At 46.7% G+C, this 19576-nt stretch overlaps 1 protein-coding gene across 1 annotated transcript; it reads right to left on the bottom strand.

The window, feature by feature from the left end:
• Positions 1 to 1267: 1267 nt before the first annotated feature.
• Positions 1268 to 18360, bottom strand: cdc25b (cell division cycle 25B). Its single transcript, XM_041854432.2, has 10 exons — positions 17884 to 18360; positions 17502 to 17587; positions 17026 to 17077; positions 9448 to 9489; positions 8895 to 9213; positions 8552 to 8752; positions 8162 to 8353; positions 7850 to 7999; positions 3098 to 3442; positions 1268 to 1471 (listed from the first exon to the last, which is right to left on the bottom strand). The coding sequence occupies exons 1-10, from the start codon at positions 18069 to 18071 to the stop codon at positions 1331 to 1333; spliced, it is 1716 nt and encodes a 571-aa protein (XP_041710366.1). The 5' UTR covers positions 18072 to 18360; the 3' UTR covers positions 1268 to 1330.
• Between the last annotated feature and the right edge of the window lie 1216 nt (positions 18361 to 19576).

Raw genomic sequence — 19576 nt, 5'->3', positions numbered from 1 at the left:
GTAGGGGGCAGCATGGGAGGGGGCAGTATGGCAGGAGGTAGGGGGCAGTATGGTAGGGGTAGGGGCAGGTAGGGGGGCAGTATGGTAGGGGGGGCAGTATGGTAGGGGGTAGGGGGCAGCATGGTAGGGGAGCAGTATGGTAGGGGAAGCATGGTAGGTAGTATGGCAGGGGTAGGCGACAGCAGGGTATAGGGAGGGCATGGTAGGGGGCAGGGCGGGCATGGCAGGGGTAGAGGCATGGCAGGGGGCAGGGGGCAGTATGGTAGGGGCAGGGGGCAGTATGGTAGGGGGGCAGGCATGGCAGGGTAGGGGGCAGCATGGCAGGGGGCAGTATGGTAGGGGCAGATGGTAGGGGGGCAGTATGGCAGGGGGAGTAGGGGGCAGTATGGTAGGGTTAGGGGGCAGTATGGTAGGGGGCATGGGAGGGCGCATGGTAGGGGGGCAGTATGGAAAGGCATGGTAGGGGGGCAGTATGGTGGGGGGTAGTATGGCAGGGGGGCAGATGGTGGGGGTAGTATGGTAGGGGTAGGGGCAGCAGTGAGGGGGGCAGCATGGTAGGGGGAGGGGGCGGCATGGTAGGGGGCAGTATGGCAGGGGGCAGCATGGTAGGGGCAGTATGGTAGGGGGCAGTACTGGTAGGGGGGCAGTATGGCAGGGGCAGCATGGTAGGGGGCAGTATGGTAGGGGGGCATATGGTAGGGGGCAGATGGCAGGGGGTAGCAGGGTAGGGCATGGCAGGGATTGGAGGGGGTAGTATGGTAGGGGGCGTATGGTAGGGGGCGATGGTAGGGCTAGGGGGCAGTATGTAAAGGCAAGCAGGTTAGGGGGTAGGCGGGGAAGGCATGGTAGGGTTAGGGGCAGGCATGGTAGGGGGGCAGTATGGCAGGGGGCAGGGATGGCAGGTAGGGGCTGTGGGGCAGGTTAGGGCTATGGTAGGGGGCAGTATGGTAGGGCAGCATGGTAGGGGGCAGTATGGTAAGGGCAGCATGGCAGGGGGGCAGCATGGTAGGGGGCAGCATGGCAGGGCGTATGGCAGGGGGCAGTATGGTAGGGGTTAGGGGGGCAGTATGGTAGGGGCTAGGGGGCAGTATGGTAGGGTTAGGGTAGCATGGTAGAGGGGTAGGTATGGTAGGGGAGCAGTATGGTAGGGGGCAGTATGGTAGGGGGCAGTATGGTAGGGGGCAGTATGGCAGGGGGCAGTATGGTAGGGGGCAGTATAGGGGCAGTATGGTAGGGTTAGGGGCAGTATGGTAGGGGGTTAGTATGGTAGGGGGCAGTATGGTAGGGGGCAGTATGGTAGGGGGGCAGTATGGTAGGGGGTAGGGGGGTATCATAGCTTCTTCAGCCTGCTGTACAGCTCTCTCTTGCTGCGCTCCCCGGCCCAGGTCCTGCTCTTCAGTCGGAACTTTCTCAAGTCCTCTTTAAAGTCCTGGTGGTTCATGGATCGGTACCCCTGGGGCTCACACTGCATCTACACACACAGAGACAGAGAGAGACCAGTTACAGCCACTATCTAACAGACACACAGAGAGAGAGACCAGTTGCAACCACTATCTAACAGACACAGAGAGACCAGTTGCAACCACTATCTAACAGACACAGAGAGAGAGAGACCAGTTGCAACCACTATCTAACAGACACAGAGAGAGAGACCAGTTGCAACCACTATCTAACAGACACACAGAGAGAGACCAGTTGCAACCACTATCTAACAGACACACAGAGAGAGAGACCAGTTGCAACCACTATCTAACAGACACAGAGAGACCAGTTGCAACCACTATCTAACAGACACACAGAGAGACCAGTTGCAACCACTATCTAACAGACACACAGAGAGAGACCAGTTGCAACCACTATCTAACAGACACAGAGAGAGAGACCAGTTGCAACCACTATCTAACAGACACACAGAGAGAGAGACCAGTTGCAACCACTATCTAACAGACACACAGAGAGAGAGACCAGTTGCAACCACTATCTAACAGACACACAGAGAGAGAGACCAGTTGCAACCACTATCTAACAGACACACAGAGAGAGAGACCAGTTGCAACCACTATCTAACAGACACACAGAGAGACCAGTTGCAACCACTATCTAACAGACACACAGAGAGAGACCAGTTGCAACCACTATCTAACAGACACACAGAAAGAGACCAGTTACAACCACTATCTAACAGACACACAGAGAGAGACCAGTTACAACCACCATCTAACAGACACAGAGAGACCAGTTGCAACCACTATCTAACAGACACACAGAGAGAGAGACCAGTTGCAACCACTATCTAACAGACACACAGAGAGAGACCAGTTACAACCACTATCTAACAGACACAGAGAGACCAGTTGCAACCACTATCTAACAGACACACAGAGAGAGACCAGTTACAACCACCATCTAACAGACACAGAGAGACCAGTTGCAACCACTATCTAACAGACACACAGAGAGAGAGACCAGTTGCAACCACTATCTAACAGACACACAGAGAGAGACCAGTTGCAACCACTATCTAACAGACACAGAGAGACCAGTTGCAACCACTATCTAACAGACACACAGAGAGAGACCAGTTGCAACCACTATCTAACAGACACACAGAGAGAGACCAGTTACAACCACTATCTAACAGACACACAGAGAGAGAGACCAGTTGCAACCACTATCTAACAGACACAGAGAGAGAACCAGTTGCAACCACTATCTAACAGACACAGAGAGAGAACCAGTTGCAACCACTATCTGACAGACACACAGAGAGAGACCAGTTGCAACCACTATCTAACAGACACAGAGAGAGACCAGTTGCAACCACTATCTAACAGACACAGAGAGAGACCAGTTGCAACCACTATCTAACAGACACACAGAGAGAGAGACCAGTTACAACCACTCTAATAGGTTAGATCCACACTAGTAAAGGGATCTCCACTAATGCATTGTGAGTAAATAAATGTCTAGCAGCCAAACTCTGTATCCTAACTGAATGGCTTTTGTTAAAAATATTAAAATGACCATTTCAATGAATTCACTTTTGATTATTTATTGATAAGGCCATCAAAATGTATGATTGTGGATTGTGTTTTACCTGGAAGTGAGGGAAGAACTCTTTGTAGCCCCCCTTGAGGATGTAGAGTTCTGGGTAGTGCAGGTTAGGGTACTGGTTCATCGTCCTGTCCCTCTCGCGTACGAATCGACACATCCTGGGACCCCGCTCGGAGGAGAACTCACAGTGGAAGACGAGGAGGACCCTGCGGTCGGGGGAGAGGGGGGCAATGGGGCTGCGCAGGAGGTACTCCTCAATCTGTTCCTCCTGGTGGAGGTTCAGGGCTCCTTTGATGTGACCCCCGTCAAACTCATACGGGTAGCGACAGTCAATCACCATGATCCTCTCCACAAGATGGTCCAGCTGACCGCTCAGAGCTGACACCATCTGGGGAACAGACGGGTTAGTCCCAGGTTCTGGTCATCCTTAACTACAATACAACACTTAGAGCAGGCCCATATGGACAAACACTCATATCGCCATCAATTTAACTATTTTGTGCGATAACAAATACGATTAAAAAAAAAGTGAATGGACAGTTAGTTGACATTAGTGGCTGGGCTCTAGACAGTTTTTTCCAGTGCCATGTAGGACAACTGAGATGGTAGCCTATGATAAAACAAAATTCAGCCATTTCATCTAACATATCCAGGAAATGCATGATTTATATTTTGATGTGCAAACGGTCAAAATAGGATCCAGAATTAGAGATCTTGTCTCTTCAGAGAATTTGCTGACATCTGTGCATATTGGCCTATTGACTATTTTATTAAAATGTCCATGTCTCCCGTAATCTGGTTTTGGCTCCACCAATGGAGGGATCCCATTGAACAACTTTGCTGGCTATTCTGGCAATTGGTATATCCAACTCACCTCACAGGGTTCCTAGCCCATGTCCCCAGTTTATTTATTTTTGATTTATTTTACCAGGTAAGTTGACTGAGAACACATTCTCATTTACATTTAAGTCATTTAGCAGACGCTCTTATCGAGAGCGACTTACAGTTAGTGAATACATTATTTATTTATTTATTTTTTTTATACTGGCCCCCCATGGGGGCAGCAACGACCTGGGCCCAGTTGGCAGTAAACGCACTCGTGGAAACAAAAAAATAACGTACTGCTATGTGATGGATATATTCTTTTTTTTTTTTTTTTTAGATGCCTCTTCGCACCCACCCTCCTTCTGAATAGTCCACACACACGTCTGATACAGTTTGGAACACGTGGCATAACCAATCGATTATCGCCACGTCCGATACAGTTTGGAACACGTGGCATAACCAATCGATTATCGCCACGTCCGATACAGTTTGGAACACGTGGCATAACCAATCGATTATCGCCACGTCCGATACAGTTTGGAACACGTGGCATAACCAATCGATTATCGCCACGTCCGATACAGTTTGGAACACGTGGCATAACCAATCGATTATCGCCACGTCTGATGCAGTTTGGAACACGTGGCATAACCAATCGATTATCGCCACGTCTGATACAGTTTGGAACACGTGGCATAACCAATCGATTATCGCCACGTCTGATACAGTTTGGAACACGTGGCATAACCAATCGATTATCGCCACGCCCGATACAGTTTGGAACACGTGGCATAACCAATCGATTATCGCCACGTCCGATGCAGTTTGGAACACGTGGCATAACCAATCGATTATCGCCACGTCTGATACAGTTTGGAACACGTGGCATAACCAATCGAATATCGCCACGTCTGATGCAGTTTGGAACACGTGGCATAACCAATCGATTATCGCCACGTCTGATGCAGTTTGGAACACGTGGCATAACCAATCGAATATCGCCACGGCTTTGCACATCCCGCCCCAAGCAGACACCAAAAATGCTCTCAAAAGATCTTCATTGGACCCTGAACAAACTGGAGACCGTTCATTGTCGCGGGGGACTTTAACAAAAGTAATTTGAGAACCGTGCTCCCGAATTACTATAAAAACACACAGACTGTCCAACGCAGAGGTTTTATGCTGGACATTTTTACATTTTAGTCATTTAGCAGACGCTCTTATCCAGAGCGACTTACAGTTAGTGAGTGCATACATTTTTATACTGGCCCCCCCGTGGGAAACGAACCCACAACCCTGGCGTTGCAAGCGCCAAGCTTTACCAACTGAGCTACAGGGGACACTGACACGGATAGAAGGCCATCTCCCTTTCGGCAAATCTGACCATGACTCCATTTTGCTCCCCCCGCCTACAAACAGTCTCAAGAGGGATGTTCTGGTGGTCAGGTCTGTACAACGCTTGTCTGACCAATCAGAATCCATGCTCCAAGACTTTTGATCATGTGGACTGGAATATATGTTCCAGCTGACTCAGTCATCGAATTAATTTTAAAAAATGCATAGATGACCTGATACCGATGGTGTCTTTTCAAAACTAATCCGAATCACAAACAGTGGATTGATAGCAGCCTTGTCTGAAAACTGAAGGAGAAAGATGCTGCTTATAAACACGGCAGGGTGACCGGGGATAATAGTTTGGTTAAACAGTACAAATACGACCTACACAGATTGATCAAGATGGTGGAACACAAGTATAGAGACAACGAGGAGGAGGAATTCAGGGGTCGGACACAAGGCGTATGTGGTAGAAGCTCCTGACGATCACAGACTACAAAAAGAAAGCCAGCAATGTCATGGACACCTACGCCGCCCTACCGGCTGAGTTAAACAGCTTTTTCTCAAGAGTCAGCACAGTGACCCTTAGCTGCCGAGGAGACAACGTGGCTACACTCACAGTCTCCACGGAGGACGTATGGAAGTCATTTAAACGTTTTAACCCTCGCAAGGATTCCGGCCCAGACGGCATCCCTAGCCGTGCCCTCAGAGCATGTGCAGACCAGCTGGCTGTTGTGTTCTGACATGTTCAATCTCTCCCTAGCTCAGGCCTCTATCCCCACCTGCTTCAAGATGTCCGCCATCATCCCCCTGCCCAAGAAAGGGAACGTAACTGAACTACTACCGACTAGTAGCACTCACTTCTGTCATCAGGAAGTGCTTCGAGAGGCTAGTCAAAGACTATATCACCTCCTCCCTCCCCGACACGCTCCATCCTCTCCAATTCACCTACCGCCCGACACGCTCGACCCTCTCCAATTCACCTCCCGCCCGACCCTCTCCAATTCGCCTCCCGCCCCGACACGCTCGACCCTCTCCAATTCACCTCCCGCCCGACCCTCTCCAATTCACCTCCCGCCCCGACACGCTCGACCCTCTCCAATTCGCCTCCCGCCCCGACACGCTCGACCCTCTCCAATTCACCTCCCGCCCGACACGCTCGACCCTCTCCAATTCACCTCCCGCCCGACACGCTCGACCCTCTCCACTCGCCTCCCGCCCGACACGCTCGACCCTCTCCAATTCGCCTCCCGCCCCGACACGCTCGACCCTCTCCAATTCACCTCCCGCCCGACACGCTCGACCCTCTCCAATCCACCTCCCCGCCCCGACACGCTCGACCCTCTCCACCCGCCTCCCGCCCCGACACGCTCGACCCTCTCCAATTCACCTCCCGCCCGACACGCTCGACCCTCTCCAATTCACCTCCCGCCCCGACACGCTCGACCCTCTCCAATTCGCCTCCCGCCCCGACACGCTCGACCCTCTCCAATTCACCTACCGCCCCGACAGATCCACGGACGACGCAATCGCCATTACACTGCACACTGCCCTTACCCACCTGGACAAGAGGAATGCATATGTGAGGATGCTGTTCACGGACTACAGCTCGGCCTTCAATACCATAGTGCCCTCTAAGCTCTCTGCCCTGAACTCCTCCCTGTGCAACTGGGTCCTGGACTTCCTGACGGACCAGCCCCAGACGGTGAAGGTAGGCAACATTACCACCTCCACACTGACCCTCAACACAGGAGCCCCACAAGGGTGCGTCCTCAGTCCCCTCCTGTCCTCCTGTATATACCCACGATTGCATGGCCTCGCAGTTCCTGGTGCCAAGAACTCAATATTAACTGGTGAGAAATAAATGACACTCTCAGAAAGCTCGCCATGACACACTCTCAGAAAGCTCGCCATGACACACTCTCAGAAAGCTCGCCATGACACACTCTCAGAAAGCGCGCCGTTATACACTCTCAGAAAGCTCGCCATGACACACTCTCAGAGCGGAGACTAACTACAACAGTAGTTCATTGAAAGATGTCTTTTTACCACAATAGCATTTTGAGCAATGGTCAGATGCTTGTGCTTCTCAGAATGCATCTCTCCCTCCTCCGTGTCACAGTGGGGAGAGGGAGGGAGGGAGAGTCCGCAGCCGACAGCCAAACAGAGACAGGCAGATTCTTTCATAGCAGGATTCCACATAATGCATAGGCTGTTACTGTTGACCAAGTAATGGTTCTAGAACAATCTACTAGAACGCTGTGTAGCAAAAGCCCCAAGAATTACAGACGGAAGCAAAATGCGTTGGTAAGAGGAAGGCAATGTCGGTGTGGTTACCTTTGGGCTCATCATCCCAGTTTAGCTACTAAAACAACGCAGCTAGAACCTCTATTGGATCAATGTTTGATTAACTTCTTGTTCGACTAGGATAGAACTTCCCTAATATTTGACTACCGTACGATATATTGCTAGAGGCCTTATAAACGTTAGTTCAAGGAGTGTTTACTAGTCAAATAAACTGAAGGGGCTTGGCAGGCTGGAGGTTGTGAGGAGAGAAGACTGGGGGCCTTGGTCAAAAGCAGTGCACTAAATAGGGAATAATCGGGGGCCATTTGAGACGCATGCTGTATCTCACCATCTCAGGAGTGATGTATTTCAGGTCCTGATGTTTGCCCTCCACGGTGGATAGGACAAAAGGTTTGGTGAAATCTCCAATCAGCTCCTTGTCCTGGTCAGACTCACTAGTGTCCAGCAGCTTCTCAATCTCTGTGTGGTTACAGAACGACTTGGAAGAGGAGAAGAGGAGAGAGAGAGAGAGACAGAGAGAGAGAGAAGGAACAGTTAGATCTCTGTGTGGTTACAAAATGACAGAGAGGAGAGAGAGGACATTGAGCAGGGAGTACCAGGACCAGTTGACTGTAAGGGGAGACATTGATCAGGTACCTACCATCTTTCTGGGAGAGCAGTCATCCTGGTCTACGGTGGTGATGTGCGTTTCCGCCAGGCTGCGTCGCCTCTTCACCCTGACAGGCGTGTTCTCATCCCGGGGACGCTCGGGACGCTTCAGGGGGGCGCGGCCCAACTGACTGGGCATGGAGGGGGAGCGGAACAGACCCCGCGGACGACAACCAACCACCATCTGAAGAGGGTGAGATTAGGAAGAGATTGGTCTGCAATTATAAAAACTATGGACATCTGCAGCAACCAAATCTAATGTAGCTCTGTAGAGAAACCAAAAGTCTGCTGGACATTTTAAAACCAAGGACAAGACAGATGGTGTCACATCCACAGAACGCCACGCGGCCACGTCACTAGCAGAAGAGGTGATGCCTCCTACCGAGTCCCTCACTAGTGGAGCAGTGAGCAGGCTGGCCATCCCCAAGGGCATGTCACACTCCGTCTCTTCACAGTCATCCAGAACGTCAAGGAAACCATCATCATCATCCTCATTAAGGGAGCAGGTCAGGGAGGAGCGGCGCAGAAACATGGGGCTGCTGTCATCCAATGAGTTGAGGCGCTGCGACGAGGGCGGGGACAGCTAGAGGCGAAAGGGAGGAGAAGAAGGGTTAGCTTTCATTTTTAAAAAATCACTCACAACTACAACAACATCTGGTCCACTGTAATGTGTTGACGTGTGTGAAGGGCTAAGGGGTGTGTCAGTCACTCTCTGTACTACCCACCATGAGTGCTGGGGCAGAGTTGGGCCGACGGGCAAAGTCCTTGTTCTGGCCTCCTCCACTATGGAAGGACCTCGTACGGCAGCGCGACGCGGGCTTGGAGGGCTTCTTAAACTCAAAGCCCTCCTCCCGGTTCTCCTTGTTGCCCTGTCCGCCGTGCCCAGAGGAGGAGGCTGTATCCTGGACTGAGCCGTAGTGTCCGAAGGCCCCGTAGCGCCGCTGCTGGCTCTCTGGGTCCCGGCTCTCTGGGTCCCGGCTCTTCAGAGCCGGACTGGAGCCAAGCAGCAGCGGTAGAGAGTTGATTCTTCGGATTGGCATTTTACTGTCAAGAGAAGAATCTAGTTGGAACGGTGGATGGACACACTAGATCAATAAATGAGATGAGATGTTCTGCGTTAATGATCCCAACAACTCCACGAAGAGCAACATAGCTAGGCTGAGTGGGAAAAAATAAACCGTTGATTATTGGTTGTTTTGCAGGTCACTGAACTACCCAGGTCCTTCTCCTTGAAACCAAGAGAGTAGAGCAGAGGGTGGCACTAGCTACATGACTTACTCATTGCCAACTCTCCCAGACTGCAGAAAGGCCTTCTCAAACCTGCAGGAGAACAAAAGACAAAACCATTCAGTGAGAGAATTATAGTGGAGAAACTTCTGAACCAGTGAGGGGGTGACTGAGCCAAGCAAGATCCCACCTAGGTAGGCGGTCCCAAATTACACCCTATTCTCCGGCCCTGGTAAAAACAGTAGATAAGGAACAGGGTGCCAGTTGGGTTGCATCATAGCTTACGGTCTGTCTAGTCGGGTTTATAAAAATGTGCAATGAGCCTAAAATGATTCATTTATATTAGGAATTGGCAACTCATTCTCATTCTGATAAATAAGCATCTTATCCAAGGTAGGCGACTTGATTTCAACATCTAAATAAAGTGAACCGGTTATGTTGTTCAAACAGTTGGGAGACGGACAGGAGGGTGCGTTCATAACAGTTCAACTGTTCTACCTCGTTAGCAAGCAAATAGATCTACGTTTGCTAGACTTTAAATATGAAGATTAGCCGGCTACTCACTAGCACGTGGACTTTATGCTTGAGAGATTGATTATGAGACCTGTGTTCATGTTCTATAAATGTCTGCTACCAGAAGTTGGTCACTATTGGTGAATGTGGTTCTGGTCAAATGTGTAACAAAAAAAATTCATAGGACAGGCTTGAAAGCCAGATCAGTGATTCCTGAAAAAAAAAAAAAGCAAGTTAAACAATTTTGATAAAATAATTACATTATTAGTGGGTCTTACAGTTGTAGAGTTAGCCTAGGTATAATTTCGCACGCCCTGAATTCATTAGATTATTGCAGACTGTTTGAAATGCAGTGTATTGACCTTAACATTGTGCAACAAAGCTTAGAGAAAACATGATTTAAAAATATATATTGTGAATCACCCATACGAATGATTTTTTTTTTGATTTTTTTAAAGAGATATCTTGCCTTCAGAAAGAATTCAAACCCCTTGACCTTTTCCACATTTTGTTGTGTTACAGCCTGATTTTTTTTATTTTTTTTTAAATCTCACCCATCTAAACACAAAACCCCCATAATGACACGGTGAAACTACAGAAATCTCATTTACACAAGTATTCAACCCCCTGAGTAAATACATGTTAGCATTGATTACAGCTGTGAGTCTTTCTGGGTAAGTCTAAGGGTGTTCACATATAGTCCTCTTTAAAAAGAAACCCATCTCAGTTCTCTTTAAAGTGTATTCACACTGCCCTCTGCTTTGAATGAGGACTCAACTCTTTCGCCAGTTTTTACAAAGTGCAGGACAAGCCATTCCGTGTCATCGGACAGCTAGATACAGTTGAAGTCGGAAGTTTACATACATCTTAGCCAAGTACATTTAAACTCAGTTTTTCACAATTCCTGAAATTTAATCCTAGTAAAAATTCCCTGTCTTAGGTCAGTTAGGATCACCACTTTATTTTAAGAATGTGAAAATGTCAGAATAATAGTAGAGAGAATTATTTCAGCTTTTATTTCTTTCATCACATTCCCAGTGGGTCAGAAGTTTACATACACTCAATTAGTATTTGGTAGCATTGCCTTTAAATTGTTTAACTTGGGTCAAACGTTTCGGGTAGCCTTCCACAAGCTTCCCACAATAAGTTGGGTGAATTTTGGCCCATTCCTCCTGACAGAGCTGGTGTAACTGAGTCAGGTTTGTAGGCCTCCTTGCTCGCACACGATTTTTCAGTTCTGCCCACACATTTTCTATAGGATTGAGGTCAGGGCTTTGTGATGGCCACTCCAATACCTTGACTTTGTTGTCCTTAAGCCATTTTGCCACAACTTTGTAAGTATGCTTGGGGTCATTGTCCATTTGGAAGACCCATTTGCGACCAAGCTTTATCTTTGACTGATGTCTTGAGCTGTTGCTTCAATATAAAATGTCCTTCCTTATGATGCCATCTATTTTGTGGAGTGCACCAGTCCCTCCTGCAGCAAAGCACCACCACAGCATGATGCTGCCACCCCCGTGCTTCACGGTTGGGATGGTGTTCTTCGGCTTGCAAGCGTCCCCCTTTTTCCTCCAAACATAACGATGGTCATTATGGCCAAAAAGTTATATTGTTGTTTCATCAGACCAGAGGACATTTCTCCAAAAAGTACAATCTTTGTCCCCATGTGCAGTTGCAAACCGTAGTCTGGCTTTTTTATGGCGGTTTTGGAGCAGTGCCTTCTTCCATGCTGAGCGGCCTTTCAGGTTATGTCGATATAGGACATATAGTGGGGGGAAAAAAGTATTTAGTCAGCCACCAATTGTGCAAGTTCTCCCACTTAAAAAGATGAGGCCTGTAATTTTCATCATAGGTACACATCAACTATGACCGACAAAATGAGGAAAAAAAATCCAGAAAATCACATTGTAGGATTTTTAATGAATTTATTTGCAAATTATGGTGGAAAATAAGTATTTGGTCAATAACAAAAGTTTCTCAATACTTTGTTATATACCCTTTGTTGGCAATGACACAGGTCAAACGTTTTCTGTAAGTCTTCACAAGGTTTTCACACTGTTGCTGGTATTTTGGCCCATTCCTTCATGCAGATCTCCTCTAGAGCAGTGATGTTTTGGGGCTGTTGCTGGGCAACACGGACTTTCAACTCCCTCCAAAGATTTTCTATGGGGTTGAGATCTGGAGACTGGCTAGGCCAATCCAGGACCTTGAAATGCTTCTTACGAAGCCACTCCTTCGTTGCCCGGGCGGTGTGTTTGGGATCATTGTCATGCTGAAAGACCCAGCCACGTTTCATCTTCAATGCCCTTGCTGATGGAAGGAGGTTTTCACTCAAAATCTCACGATACATGGCCCCATTAATTATTTCCTTTACACGGATCAGTCGTCCTGGTCCCTTTGCAGAAAAACAGCCCCAAAGCATGATGTTTCCACCCCCATGCTTCACAGTAGGTATGGTGTTCTTTGGATGCAACTCAGCATTCTTTGTCCTCCAAACACGACGAGTTGAGTTTTTACCAAAAAGTTCTATTTTGGTTTCATCTGACCATATGACATTCTCCCAATCCTCTTCTGGATCATCCAAATGCACTCTAGCAAACTTCAGACGGGCCTGAACATGTACTGGCTTAAGCAGGGGGACACGTCTGGCACTGCAGGATTTGAGTCCCTGGCGCGTAGTGTGTTACTGATGGTAGGCTTTGTTACTTTGGTCCCAGCTCTCTGCAGGTCATTCACTAGGTCCCCCCGTGTGGTTCTGGGATTTTGCTCAACGTTCTTGTGATCATTTTGACCCCACGGGGTGAGATCTTGCGTGGAGCCCCAGATCGAGGGAGATTATCAGTGGTCTTGTATGTCTTCCATTTCCTAATAATTGCTCCCACAGTTGATTTCTTCAGACCAAGCTGCTTACCTATTGCAGATTCAGTCTTCCCAGCCTGGTGCAGGTCTACAATTTTGTTTCTGGTGTCCTTTGACAGCTCTTTGGTCTTGGCCATAGTGGAGTTTGGAGTGTGACTGTTTGAGGTTGTGGACAGGTGTCTTTTATACTGATAACAAGTTCAAACAGGTGCCATTAATACAGGTAACGAGTGGAGGACAGAGGAGCCTCTTTACGAAGAAGTTACAGGTCTGTGAGAGCCAGAAATCTTGCTTGTTTGTAGGTGACCAAATAGTTATTTTCCACCATAATTTGCAAATAAATTCAAAAAAAATCCTACAATGTGATTTTCTGGATTTTTTCCCCCTCAATTTGTCTGTCATAGTTGACATGTACCTATGATGAAAATTACAGGCCTCTCATCTTTTTAAGTGGGAGAACTTGCACAATTGGTGGCTGACTAAATACTTTTTCCCCCCACTGTAGATACTTTTGTACCCGTTTCCTCCAGCATCTTCACAAGGTCCTTTGCTGTTGTTCTGGGATTGATTTGCACTTTAAAACCAAAGTACGTTCATCTCTAGGAGACAGAACGCGTCTCCTTCCTGAGCGGTATGACGGCTGCGTGGTCCCATGGTGTTTATACTTGCGTACTATTGTTTGTACAGATGAACGTGGTACCTTCAGGCGTTTGGAAATTGCTCCCAAGGATGAACCAGACTTGTGGAGGTCTACAATTTTTTTCCGGAGGTCTTGGCTGATTTCTTTTGATTTTCCCATGATGTCAAGCAAAGAGGCACTGAGTTTGAAGGTAGGCCTTGAAATACATCCACAGGTACACCTCCAATTGAGTCAAATGATGTCAATTAGCCTATCAGAAGCTTCTAAAGCCATTACATAATTTTCTGGAATTTTCCAAGCTGTTTAAAAGGCAGTCAACTTATTGTATGTAAACTTCTGACCCACTGGAAGTGTGATACAGTAAATTATAAGTGAAATAATCTGTAAACAATTGTTGGAAAAATTACTTGTGTCAAGCAAAGTAGATGTCCTAACAGACTTGCCAAAACTATTGTTTGTTAACAAGAAATTTGTGGAGTGCTTGAAAAACGAGTTTTAAATGACTCCAACCTAAGTGTACGTAAACTTCCGACTTCAACTGTATACCTACTTACATTTTGGAAGCGAATAGATTGCATTTGGGGCGGCAGGTAGCTTAGTGGTTAAGAGCGTTGTGCCAGTAACCGAAAGGTCGCTGGTTCTAATCCCCGAGCCGACTAGGTGAAAAATCTGTCGATGTGCCCTTGAGCAAGGCACTTAACCCTAAATTGCTCCTGTAAGTCACTCTGGATAAGAGCGTCTGCTAAATGACCAATTTAAATGTATTCAATTTAAATGTATTTAGTTAAAATGATGAGGTAGAATAATTATAATCAGAAGATAATATTAACATGTAAATATTACTGGTAACAGAATAAATAGCAGAAGAATAACTGCAGATTTAATAATGCTGTAATTGAAAATAGTACACCCAATGTAGGCTACTGCTAGCATTCATTTTGTATCCTGTTGTGATTGTTGTGTGGTCCTCTGTAGCTCAATTGGCAGAGCATGGCGCTTGAAACGCCAGGGTAGTGGGTTCGATCCCAGGGACCACCCATAGGTAAAAATGTATGCACACATGACTGTAAGTCGCTTTGGATAAAAGCGTCTGCCAAATGGCATATTATTATTATTATTATATTATTCTCACCAAATGTTGTCTTCTCACACTAGTCAAAGCCAATAATCAAATAAACAGCTTATGAAGCTAATGCTTGCATACTTTTTTTTTATGGGTGGTCCGGCAATCGAACCCACTATCCTGGCGTTGCAAGTGCCATGCATTAACCAAATGAGCTACAGAGGACCACAGTTGGTAGCTAAACTAGTGAGACAGACAAAGAGCCTTGCTGGCTCTATTGAGAGATAGAGAGGGGGAAGAGGACGGACGGTTACAGCCCTGTGCTAGAGGAGAAGGGTGGTCCCTCCTCGCTCTTTCTGCACCTGTATGCTAAATAAGCAGCGAGGAGAGGAGAGCTGAGTGGGGGGGGAGTACAGAAGACGGGGTCTGCTAATCTTCCGTATGCCTGCTGAAGTAACAACGCTACCCTCAGCCATTCTGCAAGGAGCCTTTGTTTGCAGAGTGGAGAACTGAGGGGGGCAGGAGGAGTGTGTCTGGTTCAATGGGGAGAAGGGAGGGTGATTGAGTTTGTTCTCGTAAAGACTATAGGGGGCTTGGGGGTACGAGGTGCCCCCTATTCAATATCTCCGGCACAGAGACCGGCGATCCCTCCCCTTTACCATTCAAACCATAAGACAGACAGGCTATGAGTGTGCCAAAAAACAGGGGGGGCTATCACTATTAAATCCCAACACCGGTTACCCCCCACCCCCCCACCCCCCCGAAAATACTGCAGTGAGCCATTAAACAGCTGTACGGGAGCTGAATGAATGGCCTCAGAACAAATGCTGCAGCCAAGTGTTCAGAGACGTCGGCAGATGTCTGGATATTCACCCCGAGTGTGCCGAGACAGAGACCCCCGCGAGAGACTACCCACAGATTATAGGCTAGAGCAGATAATGAAACAAACTATGTAGATAATGGCATCGATATGACAGAGATAACGTGTTAGCACAACACTTTAAAAGAACCACTTGGGGAAATGCAGCCGTTTCTAAACTTTGACAGGGCCCAGGTCCTGTGGACAAAATGTCTCTAGAAAAGCTCTCAAGTTACCTAACAAAGCCTTTCTCAAAAGTCCGGTAGATCAAATATCTACGAGGGTCTTCACACTTGCTAGACTTCTCGCGAAAATACCCTTGGCTACACATATAAAGCAACGTAAACTTGTCACGTCTCGACTGCTACTTCCGGGGGTAATTCACGACACTCGCCCAACAGCTGCCCCCTTCAAGCAGGGCAGTGTAAACAGAAATGTCTTGTTGTCCCAACAGTAAAAACTGTAATAGCATAGCAGTCTTTGAAACAACTGAAAAACGTAAAAGACATTTCTTATTTTTGGCACTTGTTTTGAGTTACCTGAAATTGTAGCAATTTGCTTTTAACTCATGACAAAGTATATTGAGCAAATGAAGCCTGGTTTGTTCTAAGGTAACTTTAATACGGTAGCTAGCGTAAGCCTAAGAGCTCCTATCTAGCTATGGTTCAGCTAAACATCAGCATTCAGCCAGCACCTTTGTGAGGATGCAGAAATTATTTAGTTTAGCTAGCTAATGTTACCTAGCTGTGTGGCCTATATTATAATATGACACTATGATAACGTTACTGTACTTTTATATATATATTAGTATGGGAGGGGTAGATGTTCATTATTGATATGCTAATGTTACTTGATCGTGAAGCATGTTGTTCGTTAGCAGGAGTTAGCTGTGCATTGTCAGCTAAGTTAATGTGTACGGACGAGAAAATAACCCATTTTAATTGTCTGCACATGCTTGTGGATTGTTGCATTATTCAAGAGTGTAACATGGTTTGGTTTCATTATTTAATATTGTAATATGTTTTAGAAGAAAAGTTGCTTGGATTGTTGAGTAGTTAGTGCTTACTGGCTACTGTGATATTTATGGTCAATTCGAGCTGCGGACCAAGAACGTGGCATTGCCAGCCACCGCGAAGGGTAAGGCAAGGACGTAACGTGAATTGAAAAGTAGAAAACTCTTGTCACTCCATCTTACGTATTGGGAATAGGGCCTATTACATAACAGCACCTGTTTGCTTCAGTAATACAGGGCAACAGGAATGGTATTGCATCTTTATGGGGGTGCAATGAATCATTAGTTGAATTGAATGTAGATTGAACATCTTCAATCAGCCTCAACTCCTGTGATCAAAAGGAATGTTGCCCTATAATCATCTTATCTGCTTAATGAAAATGAACGAAGCATCAAGCTATGGAGCTTTACCAACGGCACAATGAAGCTTTACCAACGACACAATGACAGTAAGCACAACTGATGAGATGGACTAGCCAGCCGTGTTCAGTTGGAATATGAGGGGGGTGGAGGAGAATAAGAGGGGGGGTGGAGGAGAATAAGAGGGGGGGGTGGAGGAGAGGGTGGGGGGGTGGAGGAGAGGGTGGGGGGTGGAGGAATAGTAGGGAGGAAGGAAAGGCAAGAGGGGGGGACGCAATGCTACCACAGAGAGACTGATTGGGACAGACAAGACTATCACTTACCTCTCCTCAACATCCATGGGTTCTATGGGGCTGGGGGAATCCATACCAAGACCTGGAGGAAGATGTAGAAACGAGTCTCAGTTAGCCGTTAGTTCATTGCACAGTTGTAACAGTTAAAATAGTAACAATGCAAATTCTGAACACATTTACACACACGCCTAAACTAAAAAGGGTGCCACGGGAGTAAATATCCAATCCTGTACAGTTAGGCTTTTTGCCTGTCCCGTTCATAACATTTCAATCCTATCGTGTCCTGTACTGGCACCATGTCCCTCATGCTTTCAAGGTGGTCAAACTGCACAAGTAAAAAGAAGAGTGGAACTAAAAACAGAGGACATGACAAAATATAAGGCCTATATGGGATGAACAGAAAACGAATAACTAGTTGAAGTAGGAAGCTGGTGCTCCTATTGTCGCCATCTTATTTACACTTTTTGGGGTTAAACATTTGCAGCCATCTTATTATGTTGTCTTACCAGCATCAGACGAGCAGTCGGAGGCGAAGGAGGGAATCTTCAGAAGGGGCACATGTTGTTTCCTCTTGGGAGTATCACATTGTTGGCTGTAAAGCAATGGGGTACACAATCAGACACACTTTGCTAACATTCAGCAAGTTGGCCATTTTCATTGGCTTGAAACAAACAAGTGGTTAGCTAGCCAAGTTAGCAAGCTAACTAGCTAGCTGATATAGCTAGGGTAGCTAAATTTTTGGGTCATATTATCCAGAAAACTAGCCCAACGTTAGCTAGCTCATGGCGAACCCAACCAAGATTATCGTTCAGTTCACACCCAGTTAGCTAGTATGGAAACATAGCCAGCTAGCCAACATAGCAACACACGTTTTTATGATACTCTTACCTTCCAAGACCAGCTAGATTGTTCATGTTTAGGGCCAGATTAGTGACGGGTGACAGTACAGTTGTTGGTCCAGGAGAGAAGAGATTATCGGGCAGCGACAGCGAGGAAAGCCCGGGGATTCTGTCGGGCCTGTTGACCAAGTTAGCGGCGATAGAGCTGAAATCGCTTGTAACGTTTTTAAAATCCATTCTTACAAGCTTGCTCAAAAATCTATTTTGATATCTGTTCTGAGCGCCAAAAATCCTTGAACGTAGACCAATCGAAAGATCAAGGGAACAACTACTGTTACGCGTTAGCTAGCACCCAACTTAGGAATTTGCAGAATTAATGTGAAGAGCAATGAAGGCAAAAGTAACCATGGCACGCTGTTTGCAGACCCCGTCTTGCAAAAACAAAAGAAAATCGATAACAATCTTGTCTGGAAGTATATATTATTATATACTGTCAGAGAGCTGCATTGCAATGTACTCTCCCTGACAGACCGACTCGAGTTCTGAGAAAGAAAATGCAGCTGCCTCTATTTAGGTTCAAAATAGAAACTCCCGAGCGGCAATCATTTCGGCCAATCAGATGCGTCGTTACATCCTGTACGTCCAATCAAATACGTCGTTACATCCTGCACGTCCAATCAGAGGCGGTTCCCTTTTTTTACCCTTTGTCTGGCAGGAAAATGGGGAGAGTTAGGGTCGTCTACGAACCAATCAAGTGCATCATAGAGGCATGGGTCATGACAGGTAGCCAATGAGATATTATTTATTTCGGGTGGGGGATGCAGAAAAAAAGAAAAGCGACATTTTTCCCGCGGAAGATTTGAAGCGCCTGCTGAAGAAGAACCACGTGACCAACACAGCCAATCGCACAGCAAGACCATTCATACAGCGAGCCACAGCTGTCTTCAGAATTACTATGACCATTAATAATAAACATTTTTTTTCTTCTTCCAATAAGTGATAGATAAAGAAATCACAGTTGATTGAATTACAATCTTCTTTACTGTATGAGGGCTATGTAACATTTTCTCCTCTCATAACTTTACAGTTACACCCAACAAGCCAAGGAAGTATAGAGACCCTTTAATTGATTAGAAAGGGTGTCCTGCTCACGTAGACTTAGTGTTGCCAAAGCCCATATCAACATCATAAACCCATCTGGTGTTGCCCTTTACTCTGAATATAGGCCAAGTACGCTAAATGGCTGTCCTGCTATATGAAGAACTATCTTAGTTGTCCTCCCTTTCCTCTTTTCAAAAATGCATCATTGAGCACAGACTAGTCCTCCCCCGCCTGATGCACAAAGCAAAGTGAACTCAGCCTATATACTGCTGAAATACTCAAACTTGCTAACAGTGTCTAGTACAGTCTGGTACTCTCATTTTAACAAATAATATATGGTTCTATTGATAGCTTAAACATGGTTTGTTATTATAGACTACAGCTCGACAACAACAATGGTTAGCCTAGGCGGGCGGCCTGCTCTCTGGATTAAACATAAACAAAAAGCGGAAGTTTACCGCCACATCGAATGGACTCGGCCCTCATGGTCAACTACAGGCTGCAATCAAAACATTATTAACTCTTCACTGAGTGAGAGGCTCTTTAATACGTATACCTTCCAACTGTCAAACTTTACTCACAGTAAAAGCACCCATTCAACCACCCCTGGGGTAACAGTCACATTGCATCTCTGTTGTCTG

Source organism: Coregonus clupeaformis, unplaced genomic scaffold (genome assembly GCF_020615455.1).
Source record: "Coregonus clupeaformis isolate EN_2021a unplaced genomic scaffold, ASM2061545v1 scaf0268, whole genome shotgun sequence".
NCBI classification, from domain to species: Eukaryota; Metazoa; Chordata; class Actinopteri; order Salmoniformes; family Salmonidae; genus Coregonus; species Coregonus clupeaformis.
The sequence above is the reverse complement of the archived record's forward strand: the minus strand, read 5'-3'. Positions and strand labels throughout refer to the sequence as shown.